The sequence below is a fragment of the Macaca mulatta genome, chromosome 5 (genome assembly GCF_049350105.2).
Source record: "Macaca mulatta isolate MMU2019108-1 chromosome 5, T2T-MMU8v2.0, whole genome shotgun sequence".
Classification (NCBI taxonomy): domain Eukaryota; kingdom Metazoa; phylum Chordata; class Mammalia; order Primates; family Cercopithecidae; genus Macaca; species Macaca mulatta.
In genome coordinates, this window is record NC_133410.1 from 71,928,610 (window position 1) to 71,955,195 (window position 26,586).

The 26,586-nt window shown below is 34.2% G+C and overlaps 1 protein-coding gene across 8 annotated transcripts in view; it reads right to left on the reverse strand.

Annotated features, from left to right (window-relative positions):
* The window catches only part of ADGRL3 (adhesion G protein-coupled receptor L3), an 854,829-nt gene that overhangs the window by 464,245 nt on the left and 363,998 nt on the right, over positions 1-26,586 (reverse strand). For all 8 annotated transcript variants that reach the window (XM_078001870.1, XM_078001869.1, XM_078001868.1 and 5 more), the window contains 1 exon segment: positions 12,353-12,566. In XM_078001870.1, coding sequence (XP_077857996.1) covers positions 12,353-12,566 — 214 coding nt within the window.

The window sequence follows — 26,586 nt, forward strand, 5'->3', positions numbered from 1 at the left end:
TGACCTTCTGCTCTCCTGTCTCAGTACCATTCATCCTGGAGGCCAGCCACAGAAATCAGAAACCCCTTTCCCCAAGGCTAGCCATAATACTTGAAATCATTACTCTACCTTTCCCTCCTGCTTTCCTTGGAAAAACTGACCATAAAGAGATTATCTAAGCCAGGCGCAGTGGCTCATGCCTGTAATCCCAGCACTTTGGGAGGCTGAGGCGGGTGGATCACTTGAGGTCAGGAGTTCGAAACCAGCTTGGCCAACAGGGCGAAACTGTGTCTCTACTAAAAATACAAAACTTAGCCAGGCGTGGTGGCAGGTGCCTGTAATCCCAGCCACTCAGGAGGCTGAGGCAGGAGAATCGCTTGAAACCGGGAGGCGGAGTGAGCCCAGATCAAGTCATTGCACTCCAGCCTGGACTGCAGAATGTGATTTTGTCTCAAATAACAAAAAGGAATTATCTGACCTATCTTGTTTGACTGTAGGTGATAAAACTCCCATTCCAGAGAGGGTCCTGCCCCATACCCAGAAAGAATGAATTATCTGAGAGGCCAAGAAGAATCTAGACAGATGGGGCTTGCTGGGTTTCCCCACTCACTCAGTCTATTAGCATTAGGCCATACCATTTTGTGTAATCATATTTCTACATGGCTGTCCATACTGTGTTGAGCCTAAGCATAAAAATGAACGATTTATCCTGTATCTTTGGGTCTTCATTCTGAAGACTTCTGTGTACACATTCCTAAAATTTGTATGTATTTCATCCAATTAATGTGCCTTTAGTGAGTTGATTTTTTCAGTGAACCTTCAGGAAGCAAAAGGTAAGTTTTCCCTTGGTCCCTACAAGGCATAGGGTCATATCCTTGTATTAATCTCTTACCAGTTGGAGTATCAGCTCTGTCATCAGTAAAATAAAATAATTATGTCTGCTCTATCATCCTGACAAAATCAAAACAAAATTTTAAATAAAAAATGGATAAAACAGAGTCATTTACTCCTTAATAAATGAAAAAAGTAAGCTTTTTGAAATCTTAAACCATTAGATAACATTTTTTTATGAAATTAATTTGCATCTTACAAATATATGTCATATATACCCTATATACTTACATCAGAAGTTATGATCTCACTCGTATGTGTGTAAATTTGTGTGTTCACATGGATGCCAACACCACTGGCATGCTACTTTCAACGGTGCCACTCTAAGGATATTTAAGTTCATTCTGTAACCACCAAAACACATGTTCTTCAATTATTTCTGACAAAAAATTACAATACAACAGATTAAAGGAATGTAGGGGATGAGATTTATGTTGTAACTTCTTTTTGTTATTTGTTGCTATTATTTTATAATGAATTACAACTATGAAATATGAATAGATATGTATCTGATAGCATCTCATGAGAATTATTTTCCTTCACGTTCACTCATGTGTAACATTTTAGATGCTATGTACTTCACAAATTACATTAAGATCCACTTTTCTGTTAGTTTGCAGGAGGTTCATGTTGCCCTCCAGTATCCATGTGGGCTTATGCTGTTAATATTATTTACGCTTTTCCACTTCTATGACTTTCCATAAAAAATTACAACACACATGTTTGTTGTTATAGTTGCACATTTTTTTTAAATGTCACAGCAGGGAAATGCTAACTTACTATAAAACATTTGAAGGGCTCTATGTTTGCTTTAGAAATGAACTTAGAAAGTAATTCAGGATCGTATCTCCTCAGGCATGATCTACTTGAATTACCTAGAAAGGTGAAAAACCTATACTGTGAAAAACATTGCAGAGACTAATTTGTGAGAGAGCAGTATGTTTTGTGTCCCTAATTTCTAAAATACATACAGATAAAGAATTCCCACTGTCCAGAAGGTTTTAACTGATGAAACTGGCTACAGGTATTTTTATACCAAATTACAATAAAAAGACAGATATTTGTGACTTGAAGAGAGAAAGAAGATAAAAATGAGTGTCTAAGTAGTCAGAAATATGTAGCTGTAACATATATGAGAAATAGATATGAAATATATATCACCTATAACAGAAAACTTGAAGGCTGTACCGTATATCCAGGCTTTAGTGGACTTCACGTATATAGTTGTAAAATTAAAACAAACAAACAAACAAACAAAAAAAACGACCATTACCATGAAACAAATAAAAAAGTCAATGTTACTAAATCAGGGGATCATATTATAATATTATCTTTTAAAAAATGTTTGCATTGGTAAAGAACTGTCATAAATATTTCATATAATATTGATGCACTAAATTTGCTAAGTAAATTAAAATCTCCAGGAGAACATTAATATGTAATAGTAAAATATACAGAGTTGTTCAGATGATCATTGGTGAAGGTTTGGGATCAAAGTGGCTCTAAATAATTCAACAACATCAATAATCTTAAGTGAAAAGGGTCCCTTTAGTTCAATTATCATCTACTCACCATTTAACCCATAGACAGCTAGTCTCCTCCTTTTGTAACAACTATCTCTCCTTCTTGTCTTTTTATTACTTTTGAAGTGTATTTTCTTCTTTTTATATTACAGCATTCCTGTAGACTTACATTCTTCGCCAAGCATTACTTCCTCAATACACGAACGAGTCCAAGAAACAGTTCCAAATGTTTATTTTCAAAGATTGATAGTACTAATAGTTACGGGCACTAACATTTTTGGAAAGATCTCAAGTCTTTTTGAGCCAGAACACAAACACATATATATTTATATATTGAAATTAGCCCTTATGCATGAAAAAATAAACATACTTCACTTTTACTATTTGGAAATCCTAATTACAAACAGATATGATTTATATATCTTTTTCTACACAAGTGATAAGGTAAACATCTAACTTTACAGAAGCCATTATCAATTAATGCATTTTTTCATATTAACAAATACTGCAGTAACAGTTATTTCCCAACAGTTTTTTGAGACAGGATATTCCTCTGTCACCCAGGCTAGAGTGCAGTGAGGCAATCACAGGTTCCTGCAGCCTTGAACTTTCAGACTCAAGCAATCCTCCCACCTTACCCTCCCAAGTAGCTGTGGCCACAGGAGTATTACTTATTTAATTTAATTTTTGGTAGAGATGAGGTCTCACCATGTTGCCCAGGCTGGGGTTGAACTTCTGGGCTTGAGCAATTCTCCTGCCTGGAGAATAATAAATAAACAATGAGGCAATATAAAGCTTATGATTGGTAGACAGATACAGTATTCAAGGAGGCAAATTTCATAATATGTTTTCAGCATAAGTTGAGCTCTGGCAGAGAGTGAAAAATAAAATCAGAGTGCTACACAATAATAAATTTAACTATATCATAAACCAAAGTTACTAGTGTGGCACAAGTAAAAATTCACTTTCATTTTTATAACTTATTAGCAAAAGGTTTGATTGTGAGGATTGCTCCGTCTAAAGTCTCAGTATGTAAAATTTATATAGCACTCAGTTAGTTATATTCAAGTCTGATTACAAAAGGCTGGCATGATACATTTTCTCATTTACAAGTATTTAAAAGTAGCTAAGGGGCAGAGCAAGATGGCAGAATGGAAGCATACACCGTTTGTCCCCTTCTGCTGGAACAGCACGTTTTAACAACTGTCTGCACACAGAAAAGCTCCATGACAAGAACCAAAAATCAGGTGAGCAATCAAAGTACCTGGTTTTAGTTTCATTTTGCAAAAAGAGGGCACTGAGGGGAGCAGGAGAAGCAGTCTTGAATCGCCATTGACACCCCTCCCCAGTCCCCTGCAGTGGTCATGAGGTACACAGAGTATCCGTGCACTTTGGGGAGGGAGACAGAGTGACTGAGAAACTTTACATTGAACTCAGTGCTGCCCCGTCACAGCAGAGAATTAAACCATGTTGGGCTCAGCCAGCACCCACACAAGGAGGAAGCATTTGGACCAGTCCTAGACAGAGGGGAATCACCCATCCCATGGGCTGGAACTTGGGTTTCATGGCAAGCCTCACCACTGTGGGCCAAAGTACTCTGGGGTCCTAGGTAAACTTGAAAGGAAATTTAGGACACAAGGACTGCAATTCCTAGTGCTAGGCTGGTCTTAGAGCCAGTGAACTTGGGTGGCATGTGACTAAGGAAGACACTACCTGGCACAGCTCAAGGAGTGCTTGTGCCATCGCTCCTCCAACCCCAAGCAGTGCAGCTTGTAGCAATAAAAGTGACTCCTTCCTTCTGCTAAAGGAGAGAAGAGTGAAAAAGAAAGAGGACTTGTCTTGCATCTTGGATACCAGCTCAGCCACAGTAGGATAAGGCACCAGGCAGAATTATGAGGTCCCCATTCCAGGCCATAGCTCCTAGATGACATTTCTCAACACATCCTGGGTCAAAAAGGACCACTGCCTTGAAGTGAAGAGACCAGTCCTGGGAGGACTTATCACCTGATGACTAAAGAATGCTTGGGCCCTGAAAAACCACCATTGATACCCAGGTGGTGTGCAGTGGGCCTTGGGCTCTGAGATGTGCTGGCTTCAGAAAAGACCCATCACATTCCCAGCTGTGGTGGCTATGGTGAAATACTTCTTCTTTTTAAGAAAAGCAGAGGGAAAAATAAAGGGGATTTTGTCTTGCACCCTAGCTTATCAGCTCAGTCACAGTGGAGTAGGGCAGCAATCAGGCCCTTGGAGTCCCTGAGTCCAGGCCTAGACTCTTAGACAGCATTTCTGGACCTGCTCTGGGCCAAATGGGAATACACTTCCCTGAAGGGTGAGTCCAGGCCTGGCAACATTCGCCACAAGCTGAGGAAGATGCCTTGGGTTTTAAGTGAACATTGGTGATAGGCTGGAGAACCCCCGTGGACTAGTAGTGATGGGAGCCACAAGAGAGGATCTTCAGCCATAGTAAGAGGAGGGAAGAGTGGGAAGGATTTTGTATTGTGGTTTGAGTTCCAGCTTAGCCGCAGAAGAATAGAACATCAGGCAAATTGCTAAGGTTTTTGGCTCCAGTACTTGGCTCCCAGACAGCATCTCTGGACACTCCCAGGGCCTGAGGAACTCACTACACTAAAGGAAAGGCCTTGAACAAGTCCCAGTACCATGCTGGCTTCAGGTCTGACCCAGCATAGTCCCAGTGACGGTGGTCACAGGGGTACTTGCATGATTACACATCCTGTTCCAGTTGGCTCATCACATAGAGTGACACTCAATATGTTTGAGAGTAAGGGAAAAAAAACAAGTCTCTGACTGGTAAGTGAGATAATTCTTTCAGGTCTTATCCAAGACCACCAAGGCATTACCTCTATGAGTCTACAAAAACCACAACATTATTGGGCTTGGGGCCTAAGTCCCTTCAAATACCTGGAAGGCCTTCTCAAGAAGGACAGGCACAAACAAGCCCAGACTGTAAAAACTACAATAAATATCTATCTCTTTAATTACCAAACACTGAAGAACACCTATAAGTATCAACAACATCCAGGCAAACAGGACCTCATCAAATGAACTAAATAAGGCACCAGGAACCAGTCCTGGAGAAACAGAGATATATGACCTTTCAGAAAGAGAATTCAAAATGGCCATTTTGAGGAAACACAAAGAAATTCAACAATAGCAAAGAGAAGGAATTCTGAGTTATATCAGATAAATTTAATAAGCAAATTGAAATACTTAAAAGGAATTAAGCAGAAATGCTACACTTGAAAACGCAATTGACATGCTGAAGAATACTTCAAAGTCTGTTAACAGCAGAATTGATCAAACAGAAGAAAGAATTAGTGAAATAGAAGGCAGGCTATTTGAAAATACACAATCAGAGGAGACAAAAGAAAAAAGAATAAAAAACAATAAGTATGCCTACGGGATCTAGAAAATAGCCTCAAAAGAACACATCTAAGAGTTATTGTCTTTAAAGAGGAGGGAGAGAAAGAGACAGAGGCAAGGGGGATTCATAGGGATAATATCAGAGAACTTTCCAAACCTAGACAAAGATACCAACATTCAAACACAAGAAGGTATAGAACAGCAGGCAGACATAACTCAAAGAAGACTACTCTGAGGCTTTTAATAATCAAACTTCCAAAGGTCAAGGATAAAGAAGGGATCCTAAAAGCAGCCAGAGCGGAAAAACCAAACCAAACCAAACCAAAACAAAAAAACCCAAATGACATAAAGCTCCAATACATCCGGCAGCAGATTTCAGTGGGAACCTTACAGGCCAGGAGAGAGTGGCATGACATATTTAAAGTGCTGAAAGAAAAAAACTTTTACCCTAGGATAGTATATCCAGTGAAAATATCCTTTAAGCATGAAGGAGAAATAAAGGTCTTCCCAGGCAAACAAAAGCTGAGTGATTTCATCAAAACCAGACAGGTAATGCTAAAGGGAGTTCTTCAATCAGAAAGAAAAAAAGATGTTAATAAGCAATAAGAAATCACCTGAAGGAAAAAACAAAACAAAACAAAACAAAAGAAACAAACAAACAAACAAAAACCTCACTGGTAACAGTAAGCCCACAGAAAAACACAGATTAGTATAACACTGTAATTATGATATATAAGCTTCTCTTGACTTAAGTAGAAGGACAAAATGATGAACCAATCAAAAATAATAACTAGAGCAACTTTTCAAGACATAAACAGTACAATAAGACACAAAGAGAAACAACAAAATGTTAAAAAGTGGGAGGATGAAGTTAAAGTGTCGAGTTTTTATTAGTTTCCTTTTTGTGACTTTGGTTCTTTACGCAATCAGTGTTAAGTTGTCATTAGTTTTAAATAGTGGGTTATAAGATAGTGTTTGTAAGCCTCGTGGTAACCTCATGAAAAACATGTAATGGATACACAGAAAAGAAAAAGCAAGTAATTAAAGCATACAACCAGAGAAAAATCTGGTTTTGACCTTGTAGACTCCTTAAAAGGGATTCCAAATTTCCATGAACCAGGCTTTGAGTATGACTACAATAAAGGGTTAATAGTTCCTGTTGGCAAAGGAGACCTAACACAATTCCCTCCAGCTTTCCCCACAAGCTAGAATGAAATATTTGAATCATTAAATGAAATTTTTAATTTTGAACAATGCATATGGTAACATACAATTTCTTTCAAAATTTAATGAATAGCAAGAAATACTTGAAAGTAATTTAGCAGACATTATCAAAATGTACTTCCAGAATTGAAAGAAGCTAAATATTAGAGAAGAAGAAATAAATAAATGCCTTCCATATAGGAAATTTCCTGTTTCTCCATATTCTTTACATTTGGGCCTTGGAAAAAGTTACCTTCCTTCTCTCCTTTCTTTTCTTCTATATTTAAAAAGACATGCACACAGACAGTAATCTTTAAATAATGTATTATATATTACAGGTTCTATGTCGTTCTTTCTTCTTATTACATAGAATGTGGATTCAATGGAAAAGTTCCTAACATGAGGAATTGTTTCTGATCCGTTATAGTTTATTAGAGATATACGAGACAATATAATGGATCTGTCAAAGAAGTAAAAGAGAATACTTGAATGGAACAACTCATGTATATAAATGCAGTTATTGTAGAACACTTACTAGGCTATGTACACTCCAAAACTGCCACTGGCATTTCACCTCCTCATACTGTTGAAAAAATTCGTAGCATCACCCCGAATGACTTCAGCACAACGCAAGATCTTTTGTAAGCTATAAAATTACCTTCAGTGCTATTGATATAAACTGAAAACTAATTTTTCAGAAAGATGGGAAACAATTATTTCTCTATATATTTTTTTTTAAAGCAGTTTCATTCTGTCACTCAGGTTAAGTGCAGTGTTGTGATCACAGCTCACTGCAGTCTTAACTTTCTGGGCTCAAGGCATCCTCTCACCTCAGCACCGCCGAGCAGCTGGGACCATAGGTGCACCCCACCAGGTCCAGCTGACTTTTTATTTTTTGTAGAGACGGTACATCCAGGCTGGTCTTGAACTCCTGGAATCAAGCAATACTCCTGCCTCGGCCTTCCAAAGGGCTGTGATTACAGGTGTGAGCCACAGCACCCAGCCTTCTCTCTCTCTCTCTCTCTTTTCTGCATGTTCCTAATGTGACTGTAATATGTGAACACCCTGAGTCTAAAACAAAACTTAGATCACTCCTTTAAACAGAAAAAAAAAAAAAAATACGCTTACTTTGTACATTTGACACCTGTACTTGATAGAAAACTCAAAAGAAATAATTTTTAAATGTCTAGATTCATGATGTTTGATTCTAAGAGTATTCAAAATGCAGGCAATATATCTATTTCCATACCTCCAGAAATAACTGCCAATATTTCTTCTATATTGTCCCCACTGAAAAGGCCATTAAATTTAACTTGGTTTTAAATACTCATTTTTTCGCTTTAAAATAATACATTGAGGATAAACATATAGACAGAAAGTAGATTGGACATTGCACAGGATGAGGAAGGAGATTGGGATGAACAGTAATTGGCATGCAGAATCTTATTGTGATGACAAAAAATATTCCAAAACTGATTTATTGCAATGGTTGCAACACTTGCTAAGTTCACTAAAAACATCATTGTACAATTGAAATGAGTGAACTATATAGGATATACAAATGCTTCAACAGATTTACATTAAAAATAAATCATTACATGAGAGGAGCCAGACAAACAGTATATAATATATGAAACCTTTTACTAAAATTACAAAGTGAGCAAAACTAATTTAGAGTTTTTGAAATCAGGATAGGGCAATCCTTGTAGGAAGGAATATGGCTGGTGCAGAGCACAAGGGAGAGCTTTCTAAGGTGACATTAATTTTCTGCCTTGTCTGTGATAGTTACATGGATGAGCTTGATTTGTGAAAATTCACTGAGGTGTACATGTATGATATATGCAATTTTCTGTAGATATATTATACATCAATAAAAAGTCCACAGCAGAACAGTAATAAACTTGTGAACGGAGGATGAGCAAAATATTACTAGAAAAAAGCTATGCCCTTGTGTTCTTTAATAGTGTTCTTCCACTTACATAGCTAGTATCACTTAGGTCTCTTCTGGTTCCACTAATGCTGCCATTTTTCAAGAAGCAGCTCTAAGATTTCCTCTCCAGTGAAATGCGCTCTTATATCATTTAGCTGAAAGAGCCTTCTTCCTTTAATCTCTTCAATACATATAAATGAGATAAAAAGTAAAATGTTGAGCAAATGATATAGTTGAGTTTTCTCATCTGCCAAAAAATACATAGTTTTATGGGGAGAAAACACAACTAACTTATTTATCCATCAAACCCCAAAGTAACTGTCATGGTAAACTGAACGTTGTAAACTTTCAAGTAAGTTCTGGTTAACAACTGAAATATTTCCATTAATAGTTAAGAATAACATGAAACCTAAGCTGAATGCCAAATGTAAAATTTCTAGTTATCCAGTTGCTAAACTGTCATTTTCATATTTAGATTTCCAAAGTTATGTGTAATATTTTTTTAAAAACTCTCTAAAATTTATAAAAATAAAACAAAGAGAAATAGAAACCATTCAAATAATAAAGAAAGCTTTTAAGTGGCATAACAAAATTAGAGAGCATATTTATTTATTAATTTATATATACAAAGTTGGTTTTAGGTAAAATCAACAGGCAGTCTGCCTTCTAGAAGCCCACAATTTGCTTTAGACAAGGCAGCTGTATGATAATATAGGTTTGTTAATGTTTAGATGAGATTAAAGAGGGATGTAGATGATAATAATTGAGTAAAAGTATAAGTTCCTGAGAAGGACAAATAAATCTGTTGTGATATTTTAACAAGTTATCTGGTAAGATAATGAAACAGAGGTAAAGCATGGACTATTGATGGGTGGTGGACAGAATGGCATGAGAGCACACGTGATTGGAGAACATGAAATCTGGAAAGCAATGAAGAAAGTGGCTTCTCTAGAGCATATATCAGATTACATAGCTCCACTGAAGAAAAATATGGAAATCAAGAGTTACAGCCTTTCAATTCAACTTCCAAATTTTTCACACCTAGCTTTAATTTACACATCAGTATGCAGTTTAATTTATGCCTTTGTTCAATGTGTATTCAAACATCTGCCTCAATGACATTTCATGTCGCTCCTTGCCTGGGGCATCTGTCTACTGCATCAAGCTGAAGCAAGTTATGGGCTTTTTAAACAAGGTTATACACGAATACAGTGATATAATGCTGTTTATACTGAGTAATAATCCTTCATAAGACACGCTTAGAAATGTTTAGACTCTGATACAGTCTCTTTCTAGAAGTTTAAGCAAAAGAAAAGAATTAAGATACCTTTTAAAAAAACATGTTTTCCATTATGATTTCAGTTTAAATGCTTTAATCTATTTAAACTGTTTATACCATTAGTATGATGTCCATATTATAAGTAGTAATTATTAGCACTATTTAACATGCTGTGGTTGGCATAATAGTGTAACTAAGTTCATTATAAAGCAGCTTAAATGACCATGACCATCGCGTCTCTTGGGAGCTTACAAAATAGAACCTGATTTCTTTTCTCAGAGAGTCAAAAACGTTTACTTTGGACAAGTCTAAATGTAGTACATTTAATAGTTAAAAGGCAAGTGAGAAACTTGCTTCCATGGAGAATTAACCACAGTTATTTCAGCTAACTGACAACTCATATTTGTGAAACCACCAGGAGGGCTTACACAAATGATTTACTAATGGTGCTTAAAGTATTTTTACTCTACAGATTTGTCACTTAGTGTACTCATCCCATATAGTTCAATGGCTCTAAAGAATCCGTTATAACTACTTTTCTGAAATAATTATAAGATTAAAGGCTTATTTTTGGAGCCGTTAATGATATCAATGAAAGGATTAAAACAATTTCAGTGAAAATCATACAGAGATGAAAGAGCTAATGCTTCTATTACATTTTAAGTGACAAATGAATCAGAGAAAGGCAGAATTTCCTTCTCAACTCACATTCCAAATGAATTCTACAGAATCTTATGTTTGATTAACTAAAACAAATAAACATAACAATTTAGTCCTAGTGCCCACTGAATAGTACTCATAGAAAACCACTCCTGAAATGCCATTAAAATACCTACAGACAATGAAATAATTAGAAGTCTTTCAGGCATAGCATTTAATATAGTTGGAGATACGTATATCAAACATGTAACAATGATAGAGGCACACAAGAACAACAAGATGCAACCAAACTTTTATCAAATGAAATCTCTAATTTTAATATCTTATTTCTTATTAATGCTCACCTTAGCATGAGCCGTCATTTTAGTAATAGACAACTAAAAGCCCTCAGATTTGCCCAGATTTCATTATCCTTCAAGTACACTTCAGATGCCTTGATCATCAAAAACTTGACATATTATAACTTGTATTAATAGTTTATACAACAGTAATTTATAAAAATAAGATATCGACTATGAATGTATTAATTACACACAAAAATACTTGCCAGAATTTTGAATATGAAGAAGACAAAAGGTGAAAAATAACGAAGGCTTTCTTAAGTACAAGAGAGAGAAACCTTCAAATCTACTGTTTTTGTCTTTAGACTTCAATTTGTTTAGTTTTATCTAAAATATAGTTTTCCCTATATTTTAAAAAGTCATTAAATAAGAGAAGGAAAAGAAATAACTGAATAGCTGTAGACTTATAGTAAATGAATGACTTTATCCCTGATTTCCAAGAAAGCATGGTAATAGTGAACAAATATCTAAGAGATATATAATATATAGCTAACTTATCAAGAAATTTTAATATAAGCCTTATATAATATGCATTCCTATTGACCAGTCTTTTTAGAATCAAAAATATTTTTCTTACCCACTAATATTATATATTTATATTTATGTTATGTTAATATGGCCATATTTAGATTGCTCAAATATTTAAATTAATTTCATATGCTGAATAGCAAAAGAATACTTTTAAAATTATTTTCCATGGCCAACTAATCCTTAATCAATACTCTTACTATATTTTGATTAATGATTATAAAATTACCTATTAATTTTACTTCTTCTTTTTTTCCCTACATTGTTAGAAAGTTATTGTTAGCAGTAAAATAATTTTTCTGCCATATTTGGAGAAAATCCTATTTCTGCAAATTGTGAAAAATACATTTATTCTCTCATGTAATGAACTCAGTTCTAGAGAACACTATCAAAATAACAGCATGCAATGTCTTGCAGACCGTGAAATGTAATAGATAATCCAGTAAATTGTAATACTTTCCAAATGCTGTTTGCAATTAGCATTTTGGTGATATAGGGAATAGTCAGATATGGAAAACTATTTCAGAATACCCTAAAACACATAACACTGTTTATGTTCTTATGTTCAATATGTAACACAGATGCATGTTGAAGGTTTATATTATGCACAAAGAAAAGAATATTAGAAGTATCATACCTTTGAGACATAATCTTATAGGCATCTGGCAGATAACATCGGATATTCTCCATCTGAGCAGGGTCAGAGTCACAAATTTTGTCATCAGTCCTGCCATAGTTCGCACTTTCTATCATGATGACGTCTGTTCCTGGACAGCGGAGCTCTATAGGATAGCTCTCACAGGATAGCTCTCTGCGGACCACAGCCATCGGAATTGGGGCACGGCTGAAAGCTGCCAAAAGGAGGAAGAAGAAAAGAGATGCCATTCTTACCACATACAAAGGAAGATTACATGTGTTTGCTTTTCCAGTGTTTGGGGTAAATCAATACCAAGATACAAATCAGTTAAGATTCATAATCTTAATTAAACTAGAATATTTTTCTATTCAGTAACTTTATAACTATTTTTATTCTATTTTAACAAAAACAGTTCTTAAAATCTTTATTATATTTGTTTTTCTTATAAATGGAAAAAGGTATTGTCGATTTTGTATTAAACTCTTGGCCTGGTGTGTCCGATTAAAACTAGATAGAGATATCATCCAGTTTATACAGTCAGATATTCAGATAAACCTTGCAAGTGTTCCTTTCTTCTCTCTTTTTAATAACAAAATCATCATTGAAAAATTGCACTATCGCTGACTTTAAATATACTTAATCTATTTCAATTTTACAACATACTTCCATTGTTTGAGGCAATACTTCATGACTTCACTGTAGAACTAATGCATGCTATTTATTTAAGAAAATGGAGATTCGTTTGGAGGAAAAGTTATATTTTCCTTTAGCTCCTCCCCATACTCTTCCCCTAAAGTCAACAGGTAACTAGTTACCCATGTGGAGACCTCCAAATTATAATTTTCTTCACAGAAACAGACATGTGTGTGTTCTCCCACTCCTCGTTTCATTTTACTCTGGTAATTTTACTCAGGTAGTATCACACTATACACATTGTTTGATATTTTGTATTATTTTATTTATAAATATAATGATATATGATGGAAATCTTTCCATATCTGGATATTGTTTCCTTCATTTTTAATGGCTACATCTCATAAAAATATAAATTATTTAATTGGTCCTATGTTAATGGACACTTGGAAAAGTCTTGGTGTTTTTGTGTCATAATACTGCAAGGAAGCCTAAACCTATCTGTGCACCTTGGCAGTAATATATTTGAGAAAACCTAATTATCCAAATACATTTTATGGTATATTTCTAAAAAATGAGATCGATGGATCAAGAGGGCAATACATTTCAAATTTGGCAAATATCAATAGAGTTCAAATAAACTTGAAAATGTATACTTTCTACCAACAATACTTTCTTTTTCAAAACTAAATATTATCAATTCCTTTAAGTTTTGTCAATTTGATAAAGAATGGTATAATATCTTTAACTTGTACTACTTTACTTGTACTGTGGAATATATTTTCATATGTTTATTGACCTTTCATATTGCTTTTATTCGTGAATGGTTGCTTACATTTATGTAAAGTTTGCTGTTATAAAAGTTTTTTTGTAAAAGAAAAATAAACATTTGTCCTTTACATTTATGAGAAATACACTTTTTCTAGCTTGATGTTTAATTTTAGATGTTTGCTGGACATCTACATTTAAGTTTTATACAGAAAAATGTCTGCCTTTTCCTGTCAAGTTTAAGAGTTTCCCTCTCCAAGATTGTGAACATAATCACTGCATTATTGGGAAAGAGTCAAATGTTAAGTAATGATAACTCAACAAATCTTCTTTAATAAGTATGTAATTAAAATTTTAAATGAAGTATTTACTAACTGTCAAATAAGTTGATTTCCACATTAAGAGAATCAGTTATAGAGAAACATGTGATAGCTTAAATTTGCATTTATAGTTGATTAAATCACTAATGTGCACATGCACAAAAGACATGTATTTAAATAAATATGTGCTTGTCTTCTTGTGGCTTTTTTACGAAGCATGAAATGTGAAAAGAAGGGAGGAGAGAGGCAGGGAGGTGAAAAATGGAGGGGCAAAGAAAAACATATAACTATAAATATTTTCACTTAAAGTTTAGAGAAAATATTGATTTGGTTTGTGAAATATACCCATAATTTAAGAGTTGAGAGTGATATGGGTTTTCATCTCATTTGTATGATATTTTTGAAAAAGTATGACTGTACCATAAACCCTAGGCAAAACGTCTTAACAGGTTAACAGGTCACTTGAAGTTCTTTAAGCTGCACTGCACAGTTAATTCCATTCTGGTTGGTGTTCAACATTTTATTTTTCTCTCTCTCTCTCTCTCTCTCTCTCTCTCTCTCGTGTGCACACACATACACACCCATAGAAGAATCTAGCATATCCACAGCATTGACTGAAGAGCGTTAACACAATTAAACGTTGGCTGTAATGTTATTTTTAAAGTTTGTTGTTGTGTCAACACTTGGCAAGGTACTCTCACAATAGACACTAAATTTCTGATACGTGCATTTCTATTGTCCTTAAAATAAATTTCTTTGTCACTCAGAAATTGGATGCTTATTTAAATCTGAAGTCATTTTCAATACTGAGATTCTATTTTCATGGATACAGACATTTTCAATAGTGTATTTAAAGTCTTATATAATAGAATCATTGAATTAAAAAAAGGACTTTGGTGAATTTAAATGGAACATAGAGGTGTTTTTGTTTTTGTTTTCACAAAAGTCCTTAATATCAGAATTCTCAGAATGTTTTAGAGTAAATTTTTACACATTTATTAAGAGACAAATTGTTTCTTAACTTTTAAAAACATTTTATAAAAATTCACATTGAAACTGCTTCCAAACATTGAATTCATTATCTAGCTATAGTATGTTGACAAAACTAGTCAATTGTTTTTTTATAAACAAAAAAAAAAGGTTAATGTAACAATAAAACAACAAATTAGCAAAAAGCATCTGTTTCACTAAGTGGAGAATTTGGTTTATAAACTCATGGGTCAGTTTTGTCAAAACAATGGCATAACTTTAATTTGGATCTTCATTGTCAAAAATATGATTTAGTACCAGACACTAGACAGTTGCAAAGTCAATTAAAATGTCGAGGCCCGAATTTTCCATGTATCTTTTGAACTTGTAAGAATGATTCAACAGTTATGGATATGGCAATTTTTATGGAGAACCAGAGTTTATTTGTGTATGCTTTCTTCCACTAAGTGTATAATTGCATTTATATCATCAGTAACCCAGTGACAAACTGCACTCCATAAACGATGCGTGCTTTGTTTAAAGGAATTTGTTAATGGGAATGTATTGCTGGAAACTACTCTATAAGATTATCTAATTAGCTATTTAAATTACTTTTAATTATTTTACTGTTTTAATAACAACCAAACTCCAAAGGAAAAAAAAATGATTTTTGTTAAGAAAAGGTTTCTTCCATTCAGTTATCATGCTACTAATAGAAAGACGTGGTTAGAAAAGGAAAACACTGAAACATGGAAAACGCCAACAATTCAAATGCAGAGTAATCAGTCAAATAGTCTACTGCATGTTGTGCCAAGTTAACATTGCATTGGGCATTGTGGACTGGCTCATAACGTAATAATATGGAGCAAAGAAGGCATATACATACCTTCTTATGCTCCTTCCCATTTTTATTCCATGAGGTAATCTGTTATATCAAAGATTACAGTGTCATCTATTAGGTGTGTAATAAATATCTGCTGAATAAATTGGAAAAGGTTTAGATGTGAAATCTGGAAACCCTCCACTAGGATGCCACACTTTGGAACTACTCACTGACCACAGGACTGACTAAAGGGACATGAACTAATTACACTTCTCTGATAAAGATGCCAGAACCTCAGAAAGTTTCCAAATTTCATATCAAACATACAGCTAGTGAAAAGTTCTTTTGATCATGGAAATAGCTCCCTATTCTTGCTCACTTGTTTTCCACAGACATTAATCTGATTTTTTACTTATTTTCTGAGATTTTAGCCACTTCATTACTGAAACCTCTTGTTGTTCTGTTTCCTTCTCCTTGGGCTCTCTCCCTTACTGATAAACCTATTTGTTGCTTTTTGACTCAATATGCTATAAGTCCTTGATGAACTTGTGTGTGATAACTAAAGATACCAGACTAGGAATGGGAAGTGAGGAGGCTAGAAGTAGGCGACCAATTAAGAGTCAGGTGATTCCTCTTGGTCTCCAAGGACTAGGGTCAGAGACTTGCCAAGGTAATCCTAGGTTATAAACACGGGGCTTTCAAAGAAGGGAATATTACTTCAGACATGCAATTATGGTACAAAACATATCAATAAGTAAAAGACTAAACACAGTCTAAGAGGCAAGTAGCCAATTAATTGGCTGAGGTTATAACAAATATAATTAATTCAGTTGAAATGCATTAAATGTACGGTGTTAAGATACCTGCAAGTGGTTAATAATCAGTTGGATGCATGAGTCTAGAATTCAGGAGTAGAATATAGGCTAAAACCATGTTAATATATAAAGTAGCTAAGTGAGTATCTATAGAGTAAGAGAAGAGGGATGAACAAAGAAGTCGAAACATCAGTGGTCACTGACGACTTGAAGAAGGTGCTCCTTATTCATGGGAGAAATATAGAGAAGGGCATTTCATATATGTTCAAGGAAGATTTTGACTGTATGGACTAAATCACCTGCCACTACACTGGCGGAAGGGAACGTAAATAATTACATGATAGATGAATCAAGCATTTTTCTGTCTCTCCCTGAGCCAAGTCGTCAATGTCCTAGTCAAATCTTTTTTTTTTTTTTTTTTTTTCATGCAGTAGATGAGCTAACCTAGAGAGGGAGTGCAGATATTTAAGGAGGTCAAAGTGAGTCAGGATAGGTAATCAAGGAAGTGACCATGTCCTGGAGATGCAGCAACTGTGGCCCTTTAAGAGCAATCCTTTCAGTACTCACATTGCAGTCAAGCTCATTCAAGAAGAGCTATCTCTAGGAGGGAATTGTCCCATGGAGGACATGCACATTTTGATTTTACCTGTCCTCAAACTTACTCTTTGCTGGTTATAATAGTGAAAAACACACCCCTGGATGGAGATTTAAGATGCTAATGAGACATGTGATGTATGAACAAGCATGTACAGCTACTGCACATGTGCACCCAGAGGACCACTCAGAACATGCTTACTAGTAACACCTCTTCCCACCCTCTCATGAATAATCATGTAAGATGACTCCCATAAAGGGAGTTTCCCCAGTAACACTGGCTGTCTTATCCTTATGAGCAGCCCTCTCTGAATCATCTCTCAGGGTGTACTGTCTATTCTGCACCTCTGAATCATCTCTCAGGGTGTACTGTCTATTCTGCACCTAACTTTCAAAATATTCTTTCTTCTTTGCCATAAATTGCTCCATGCTGCATCTCCATTGCTGTGTGTCTCTTATTTAAATTCTTTAAACTAAAAAGACAAGAACCAAACTTTCACAACAGCCATCAATACATGTGGCAGTTTTAAAATGTGTTCACAGTTCTTTGATACTCTTCCAGTATTCTTCCCTTTCCTTTTGAATGTGGATGTACTGAGTGAATCGCTTCTAAAGGACTTAGCGTTGTATAAATGAGTATATGATTTCAGAGAGTAGTTCATTAAAAACACACTGCCACTTCAGTCTCCCTTGGGTCCCTTGTTTTGTGCAAAGCCAACTATCGTATCTTGAGAGCACTCAAGCAGTCCTATGGAGAGGTCCAGGGAGCAAAGAACTGAGGCCCCCAGGATAAACTTGGGAGGCACATGAGAGAGGCACCTTGGAGGCTGATCTTCCATCCACCAGAAAGCCTTCCTTCAGGCAAATGCAACCCCACGAGACACCCGGGCTATACCCAATTAGTTAAACTACTCCTGGACTCCTAACATACAGAAACTGTGGAAGATAATAAATGTTTATTGTTTTAAGCCACAGAGTTTTTGGCTATACAATACAGTGCAGAACCAAGCCTGAGGGAATGTTTAAAGAATTGACACTGAAACTGTTAGATAGATATTGAAAAATTACCAAATCAATGAAAGAAAAATATTATGAATGATCATACAAATAGTCTAGTATTACCAACCATTTGCTTAAACAGCATTTAGGCTATTAGTATTTTTATGGAAACAGTGCTGAATTACTAATAGGTGCTAAAAACGATTTTTCCCCCTGTATCTCACTGATCATAAGAAAAAAGAAGAGCTCTTTTGAAAATTAAAAAATAAAAATGAAACAGATTTGATTCCTCTGAGGAAGAAGTTAATTAAATTATTTGTAAGTCAAGGCTAATGATTCTAAAAGAGTTTCTTAATTATAGATATGAACACTTACATATTTGAAAGTGGACATGATTCTATTTATTGGCATGCCTTTGAAAAACATATTACCTAAATGCTGCCAAAAAGTAAATACTATCAATTTTAAGTTTCAGCCGAGCCTTTGACATAATTTTCTTAAATACATGTATTTTCTCTGTGTCATTTTACATGCCAACACATTTATCTAAGTTTTAAGAAATGTGCTCTGAAAATCTAATCCAAAACACTTGGCAGCAAAAACAACACTGGTAACCAAAAGAAATAAACCATCATCTACTCTCTTTAAAAGTACATACTCTATCAGTAAGCTTCTAATACACTGAATTCTAACAATTCTATTTCAAAAAAGAATACATATAATTTAAATGGCATTTTAGCATTTAACTAAGTGTAACAAAGTGACAATTAAAACTGACACCCTGAAAGAATAACCGAAGACAATTATGTTCTGAGGTCAAAAGCATGAAATTCAGATGTTTTAATATAAAGTTTCTGAACTTATAGAAAAAAAGTTCTAATGAGTGTTACATCATAAAACAATTAAGCAGCTATTCTTTTGACTTGTGGAGCTTCATCATGAACCTCATCCTTTTTGAGGGCACTTACACAAAGCTGTGACCTTCAAATGAAATTGTCTATGTGAAGACTGCCTAAAAAAGCAGCAAGTGTTTGAATACATGCATTCCATATCTACTTACTATAGCATTTCAACATTTAATAAAAATCACTTTCCACATTGTCTTCCAATTCATGAGGAATAACATTTCTAAAACTTGTTATCAAATTTCACATATCACAATTTTCCCAATCTTCTAAATGTCAAAAATTCCAAACCAGCTGTTCAACATGTTCTTAAGAGTAAGAACTGTAATTTCAAGATAAACAAGAATCCACTGAAAAGAATTATTTAGTTCAAAAGAAATTTCTTAAAATATTCCAATTTAATTCTAAATGCATATTGATCCCTTACAACGTGGATGCTGGGAGTTATTACACATAAGATATGGGTGTCATCTAAAGTCTCTCTTCACATTAGGTATTATCTCAGGCCTAGGAGTGGTCCTATGTGGGATGGAGTTCCAAGAGTCTAGCAGAAGCTTCAGAGTTAACATGTGAAGTAAAGGAAATGATAAAACTTCACATATGTGTAGCAAACTCCCAAAGGCAAGGGATGTTACTCATGATTAACAAGACCAGAAGGCGGAAAGTTCAGAGCAGGAGAGAAGACATAGGTTGATGACCCAGAACATGGATACTATGAATCTTTCTGTTCTCCATGGGACTCTAGAAGCTTGTAGCTGGAGAAAGAATGAATACATGCCTATGCAAAGCTTAAAACATTATATAGCAGAATGATGTGGAACAGATAAAAAGTAAGAATTTCAGAGAAATCAAATAAACATGTGTTAGTGTGCTTAAAAAAGATTTCTTGAAGGAAGAAGATTTGAGTTGGCCTTTAAAGATGAAACAGTATGTGTGGATATCGGAGAGGGGAATAGCAAAATACTTCAGGCAAAAATTGTGAGCAAAGAAAGGTGTATTTATAAGGGAGGTAGGAACAGAACCGAACAGTGGTAAAATCAGAGAAAGTCTTAAAGTTAGACACAGAATATAGTTCAAATTAGTTAAAGCGATAGAAGATTATGACATAATACAATTACATAATAAAAAGATTTATCAAATTAATCTTAAAAATTATTAGACAATAGATTATTTAAACAGATGAGGGTTGAAGGAAAGAGAGTGTGGGTATTAATGAGGAAGATACTGGAATGAGCTATTCAGGGCAATATGACAATGATAATCGGTAACATTTATCAAGTGTTTTTCATGCACTGGTGCCTTAAAAGTATCACTTTATTTCAAATTCCCAATGATAACAGTTTAGAAAAATTATCATCCCCATTTACCAAACTGTGGCTTAGACAAAGATAAGAAGAATAGAAGGCATGAACTAGAAAATCATAGAGACAAAATGCAATAACTCTCCTTGGGTGTCACACACAGAGAAAAGAGGAAAGGGAACTTCTTTTAGGAAATATGTAAGGTGATACAAGAATATCGCACTAATAATCAGTGGTATAATCTTTATGGATTCCCATTTCATTAGTGAAGTGAAATCTAATTCCTGAATATGAAATATAAGTTAAACATTCTATTCCATTTATTGTGCCTGGCAGGAACTTTTTTTCTTAACAGCACAACACATAATATAATTTTAAGAATTATTTCCTAACTCTAATATTATACTATAAAATTTAGTATGAATCTTGGTATAAAAATCTACTGTAGTAAAATAGAAAATATTACTTCAATTTTAAAATGTGATATTCACTGTCAAATTTGGTCACTACACTTTTTTTTTTTTTTTTTAAGAGACAAGCTCCCACTCTGTCACCCAGGCTGGAGCACAGTGGCATGATCATATGTCACTACAACCTAGAACTCCTGGTCTCAAGTGATCCTCCCACTTCAGCCTCCTTAGTAGCCGGAACTACAGGCATGCACCACCATGCCTGGCTAATTTTTTTTTGTTTGTTTTATTTTTTGTAGAGACAGTATCTCACTATGTTGCCCAGGCTGGTCTCGAAATCCTGGCCTGAAGCAATTTTCCCACCTCTGCCTCCAAAAGGGCTAAGATTACAGGGGCAAGCCACCTCACCTGGCCTCAACATACTTTCATAGCAGTATATAAACATCATTCTTCTTTATTGCAAACCAACAATTACAAAGTTTATGTTATTCTTATGGAGGAGCCAAGAAAATCTGTAATCATGCAGATTTTAACAGACGAAACCATAGGAAATTTAGTGAAGAATAAAAAAACATTTTGAATAAACAGAGATAACAGTTAAAACTATACAAAAATTTAATTTTCAAGGAAAGGGGTTATTAAGCAACAAATAAATGCCTCACTGCATTATACATGCTATCAAGAAATGCATAATCTATTCACATTCTTCCCTTCCCTCCCTCATCCCTCCCCACTTCCCTAACACATACACACACACACACACACACACACACACACACACACACACATTCCCTCTCTCTCTCACACACACACACACACAAATTATTCACTGGAAAGGACAAAGAGCTTTCAGTGGCATATAATTTTTGCTTTGTTTTGTTTTGTCCCTAGGGAAAGTAATACTAAGGCTTTTCTAATTCTGAAGCATAAATCTTCCACAATAGAGACCTTGTAATAACTTCTTTGGTAATATCTTCAACATTGAAAAACATGTACAACAATGTCTATAAATCCGTTATCCACAAGCTTTACAATGGCTTTGGAATGGAAAATATTCCCCTTTATTCACCCATTCAGAATTGGACTATTGCCGTCTACGTAATCCACCTGAGATTAGAACAATACACCTAACTGTAAACAGTCTGACCAAATTTGTATTTTCACATTGTTATGTTTTCTAACTAAAGTTTCGGATTGCATGTTTGTAGCAACTAGAATTTGACATGTATTCCATTGCATTATATTTGCTAGGAATAAGTCTGCAAATTGACTATGCTGCTTACAAAAATCAAATGCTTATTCTTTATTTTATTTCCAGAGAAACTTTCATTAACAATGTTTCCACACAAGCATATTTTTATTAAGAAGTTGACTGCACACTAGACGCTAAATGTAAATTCCCACTCTAAAGACAGTGAATCTCTGCTTGTCATATCGGTAAATGAGGAATGCATTAACCAACCAAGTCTCTAAACCTATGAAAGCCCAGATCATTGCCAAATGCTAGAAATGTGGGACAGGAAGAGTAGCCAGTTGCTTTTTCATATATTCTAATGACAGTTTTCTTTCCAAAGCACAAAAAGCACAAAAAATAATCAGATTGTGATAGATTAGCCAAAATGAAACCATCAATTCTACGCAAAATATACCCTCAAAACCAAAGAAAGCCCCACATCATATGCCGGATAATTCTGGACACTAGTGAAGACCTTTTGAGTGAAAACGAAATATGTAGCTCGTTTAGGAAGAAACTCTCAACTCTCCCAAGCTTTTCAGCAAAGCCATCAGAAATATTCTGAATGAACAATTTTTATGGTCTAACAGGAATAGCAACAAAAATAATATTCTGAAAGGCCAAAAACCAGCTCACATACTTAGCTTTCTAAAGCTGTGTGAATTGACTCAAAAACCACATAAAGAAATCACAGGAAACAGGTGAAAAGGCTTTACCAAGGATTATATGTTGAAAAACTGTCATGAAATGACACAGGACACTTAAAGCACTCTATTATATTTGTTCAGCTCAACCACAGAATACACCATTGGGGTTAATAAAACACATATTCCCATCTACAAAAAAATTAATAGAAAGTCTTAATAAAACATTTTTCAGGGCCACACAGCGAGTTTCTAGACTAGATTAAAATAAAAGTTCTGGATTTCTACACGTTTCCTCAATTCATTAAACGTATAATTAAACATAAGTTGTTAAAGAAAAATGAATTTTCAAAATGGTGGTTGAGAAATACATATTCTGACATTCCTGACTGATCAATATCAACCCTTCACCTCAGTGATTAACTTCATTTATTTGTCCAACAAATAAAAATTGAGCACCGTTCGAGGTGGTGACTTTTCAGTGGTCAATAAAACATTGTTTCATCAGTTTATGAAATGTACAAAGTAGATGGGGGCAGGAGATAAACATTAAAAGTGAATAAATACACAAGATTTAAATAACCCCAAAATGTCCACAAGAACTATGATGGAAAAACACAACAAAATATGATACCATGAGACAACATACCAGTTTTATCCATAGGTTAACCAGTCTCTGTATCCATCTCTGGCTCTCTCAAAAAAGTGGGAGTATACAAAATGATTTTAAACAAGAATACTTTTAAAATTACTAGAACACAAGTTTAAAATCTCATAAAGCATCTGCTCTCTATATTATTCAAAATAAATTATTTCTTTAAGTCTTGCTAAAACTCTTATTAGAGGAAGCTGAAAGCAAATTATTAAAAACAGACATTTACTTGAATCAATAACTTATTGTAGGAGAAAGTAGAAAGGATGATTAAATTCACAAATGGCTTTCTGTGATTCAAACCAAAAAAGGATAAATGAGGGGATAAACTGCATTCCTTTTTCCACTTCAATCAAACCAAATCACGCTGCAAGAATATTCAAATACAGGTGGTTAAGAAAATATCAACTGACATTTTTAAAGAGACATTTAGTTCTTTAATTCAAGTGGTGTAAAATACAATATTCCTGAGAAAGCAGCTGTAAAATGATGCTTGCAAACATTAAAAATAATATATAAGCCTTCTAATATCAATAATAAATAACATACTAAAATTTTCTCATATAAATTAGCCAAATTTTCTATTTCTAAAAAATTTGCATGAGCAAAACAATAAATCCTAAAATTATCATTTTTGGATTACAAAGTGAAAGTTGTTTTTAATGAAAGAATCCTCTCAATGCCTAGAAATGTACCCCAACTTCAAGAAATGCATCCATCATTAGAAATACATTAATTCAAAATTATTTTGTATGTCAACCCATCTTCCTGTCAAACCATATTGGTTCATTGAGTTTAACGTTAATTATATCATTCTGATCATCTATTTTCATATTTACTAACAACTTGGCTGTGCTCTAGTATCTCCAAGATTCTTGTTTGACGCTGATTATTGTTGATATTTTTCTACCCTCTAAATAAGAGTCTACTCTTAATATTTGTAGTAAAATATTTTTTCAATTACCTTGCTCACTGTATTTAGACTGTAAGTTCACAAGGCATTTTGCCAACATTTTACTTTTTTGAAATTAACAGTTCTACTTAATTGGTAAGGTTCTAAAGTGATAAACTGATAAATTTTTATGAATGATAGTTACATCCACCTGTACCTTATTGCAATTATTCTATTTGTTTATGCTAGATTTCTCAATATATGCAAGATGTTAAAAAACACACACACACACAAATATACACAGATACACGTATGGCTGCTTTATGAAAAATGTGCATTTTTAATTATCTTTCTAGTAATGCTGATGGTTTACTTTAGGTCTGATGGAGTTGCACTCTTTCTCTTAGTTTGAGTTGAAGCAGACTTTCACGGTGACTGGATAGGTGTAAATTCCCTAGTTATAAAACAGGTTGAGTAACAAAGGCCTTTTGGTTTGAGAATGAAAATATTTCTCTTTAATCAAACAATTTTAAAAATAAACTATGAATATATTTTTCAACATTTTTCATTTTTATTGTCTGTACATTTACATGGTCAAAGTTTTGTATTGCCTTTCTGCCACTTGAGGTTTCAAGAAAGAGAGGTTAACGATTGTTAAAGTCAAATGCCATTCCATAAGAAAATGTGAATAATATCCAGTATTTCACAGTCACTATGCTTTCTCTGATTGTTACATATGTCCAAGCCTGCAGCACTGAAAACAATTTAGTAGCCTTATTTGTTGAACGTAGGTCCATAAGAAGTATTTTTCCTTTCATTCTTCATATTTATCAGTTTTAATTGAATAGCCTTCTTGTCCAAAGATGCTCCAAAGACACACCAAAGAAGATATTCTAGTTGACAAATTGATGGCAAACATGAATTAATGGATTTCTATTTCGCTAAAAAATAATTTAATATTACCTGAGTATCAATTTAGAAAAAAACTGTTACATCACATTAGGAATATAGCGGGATTACCTGAAGGGAATAATAGAGAGGGGGAAGAATTAGAAATTAGATATATGTTCCCACAATCATTCACTCATTCAATGTGCATTAAATGTCTATGTAGCATTTATGAAATATGTTTAGGCATTTGAAATATGGAAAATGAAAATAATTTTTTTTCTCTATAGGGAGCCATGGCTAAGAAGAATGCAGATGTATTTAAAATCTGTGTACTATGATGATGATAACACAAATCCAATTTGACGACTTCATAATTCTGATTTGGAAAAAAGTTTGGAAAAATATGAAACTTTCCACAATATTCAAAATCATATAATATTAGGGCCAATATAAGCAACATACACATTATACTTAATGGGGTTATTCTTTCAAATGTGACAGAATATCCTGCTGGATGGCAATACCTTACACTATGCTTAGCACACTGTTGGTGTTGAATTCTTATTGAATAAATGCTTTTACATCCCTAGCTTTCTGTGCTAATAAATAACTGTTATGTAGGTCCTAAGATTTGGCTCAGATGACCCATAAATCTTATTTTACAAGTGCCCTAAGAGTTTTGCATGTAAGAAATCTGAATTTTTGGCAAAAGATGATCATTTACATAAAGATCCTTGGGAACGCAAAATGCTGAAAGCAGTTCTTTATTTTGGGTGGTCTCATAGATGAGGTCAGATCCCAGGATGGAGCCTTGAAAAGACATCATGGAACTTTTACATTTGAAATAATTATAAATCTCCAAAGTGCTTAATTTTACATGACACAAATTAACACACTACTATTTATGGGTCAAAAAACTGTGACATAACTAAGTGAAAATTTAATTAATCACAACTCACTGCTGTATTATTTAATTTATAGTATTTTGAGATACCACATTGCAATAAATCCCACCAGTCACAGAGGCCATGTTTTAAAATTTCTAAGGATTGGGAAATGTATTTGTTAAAATTTATATTTAAAAGTAGCTTTATCTGTAGTCACTTATATAATTCATACTATCTCATAAATTACTTTTAAATTTATATGCATTTAATATTGTGTTTCTTTCCTCATGTTACGATATCTGGGTACACTAAGAGTTTTCAGTAAGTCTAGTAACAGACTATGCTACAAACTGGTACACAGAACACAATAGAAGACCATGAGAAGCTGAGTGAATTGTGGTTTTCACTGAAGCACAAAATGACTCAGGGAAGAATAACTGCACACAAAGTACTTGTTAAAAGTTAAAGTTTCTTTGGTACTTGGGGTCCCTTGATCA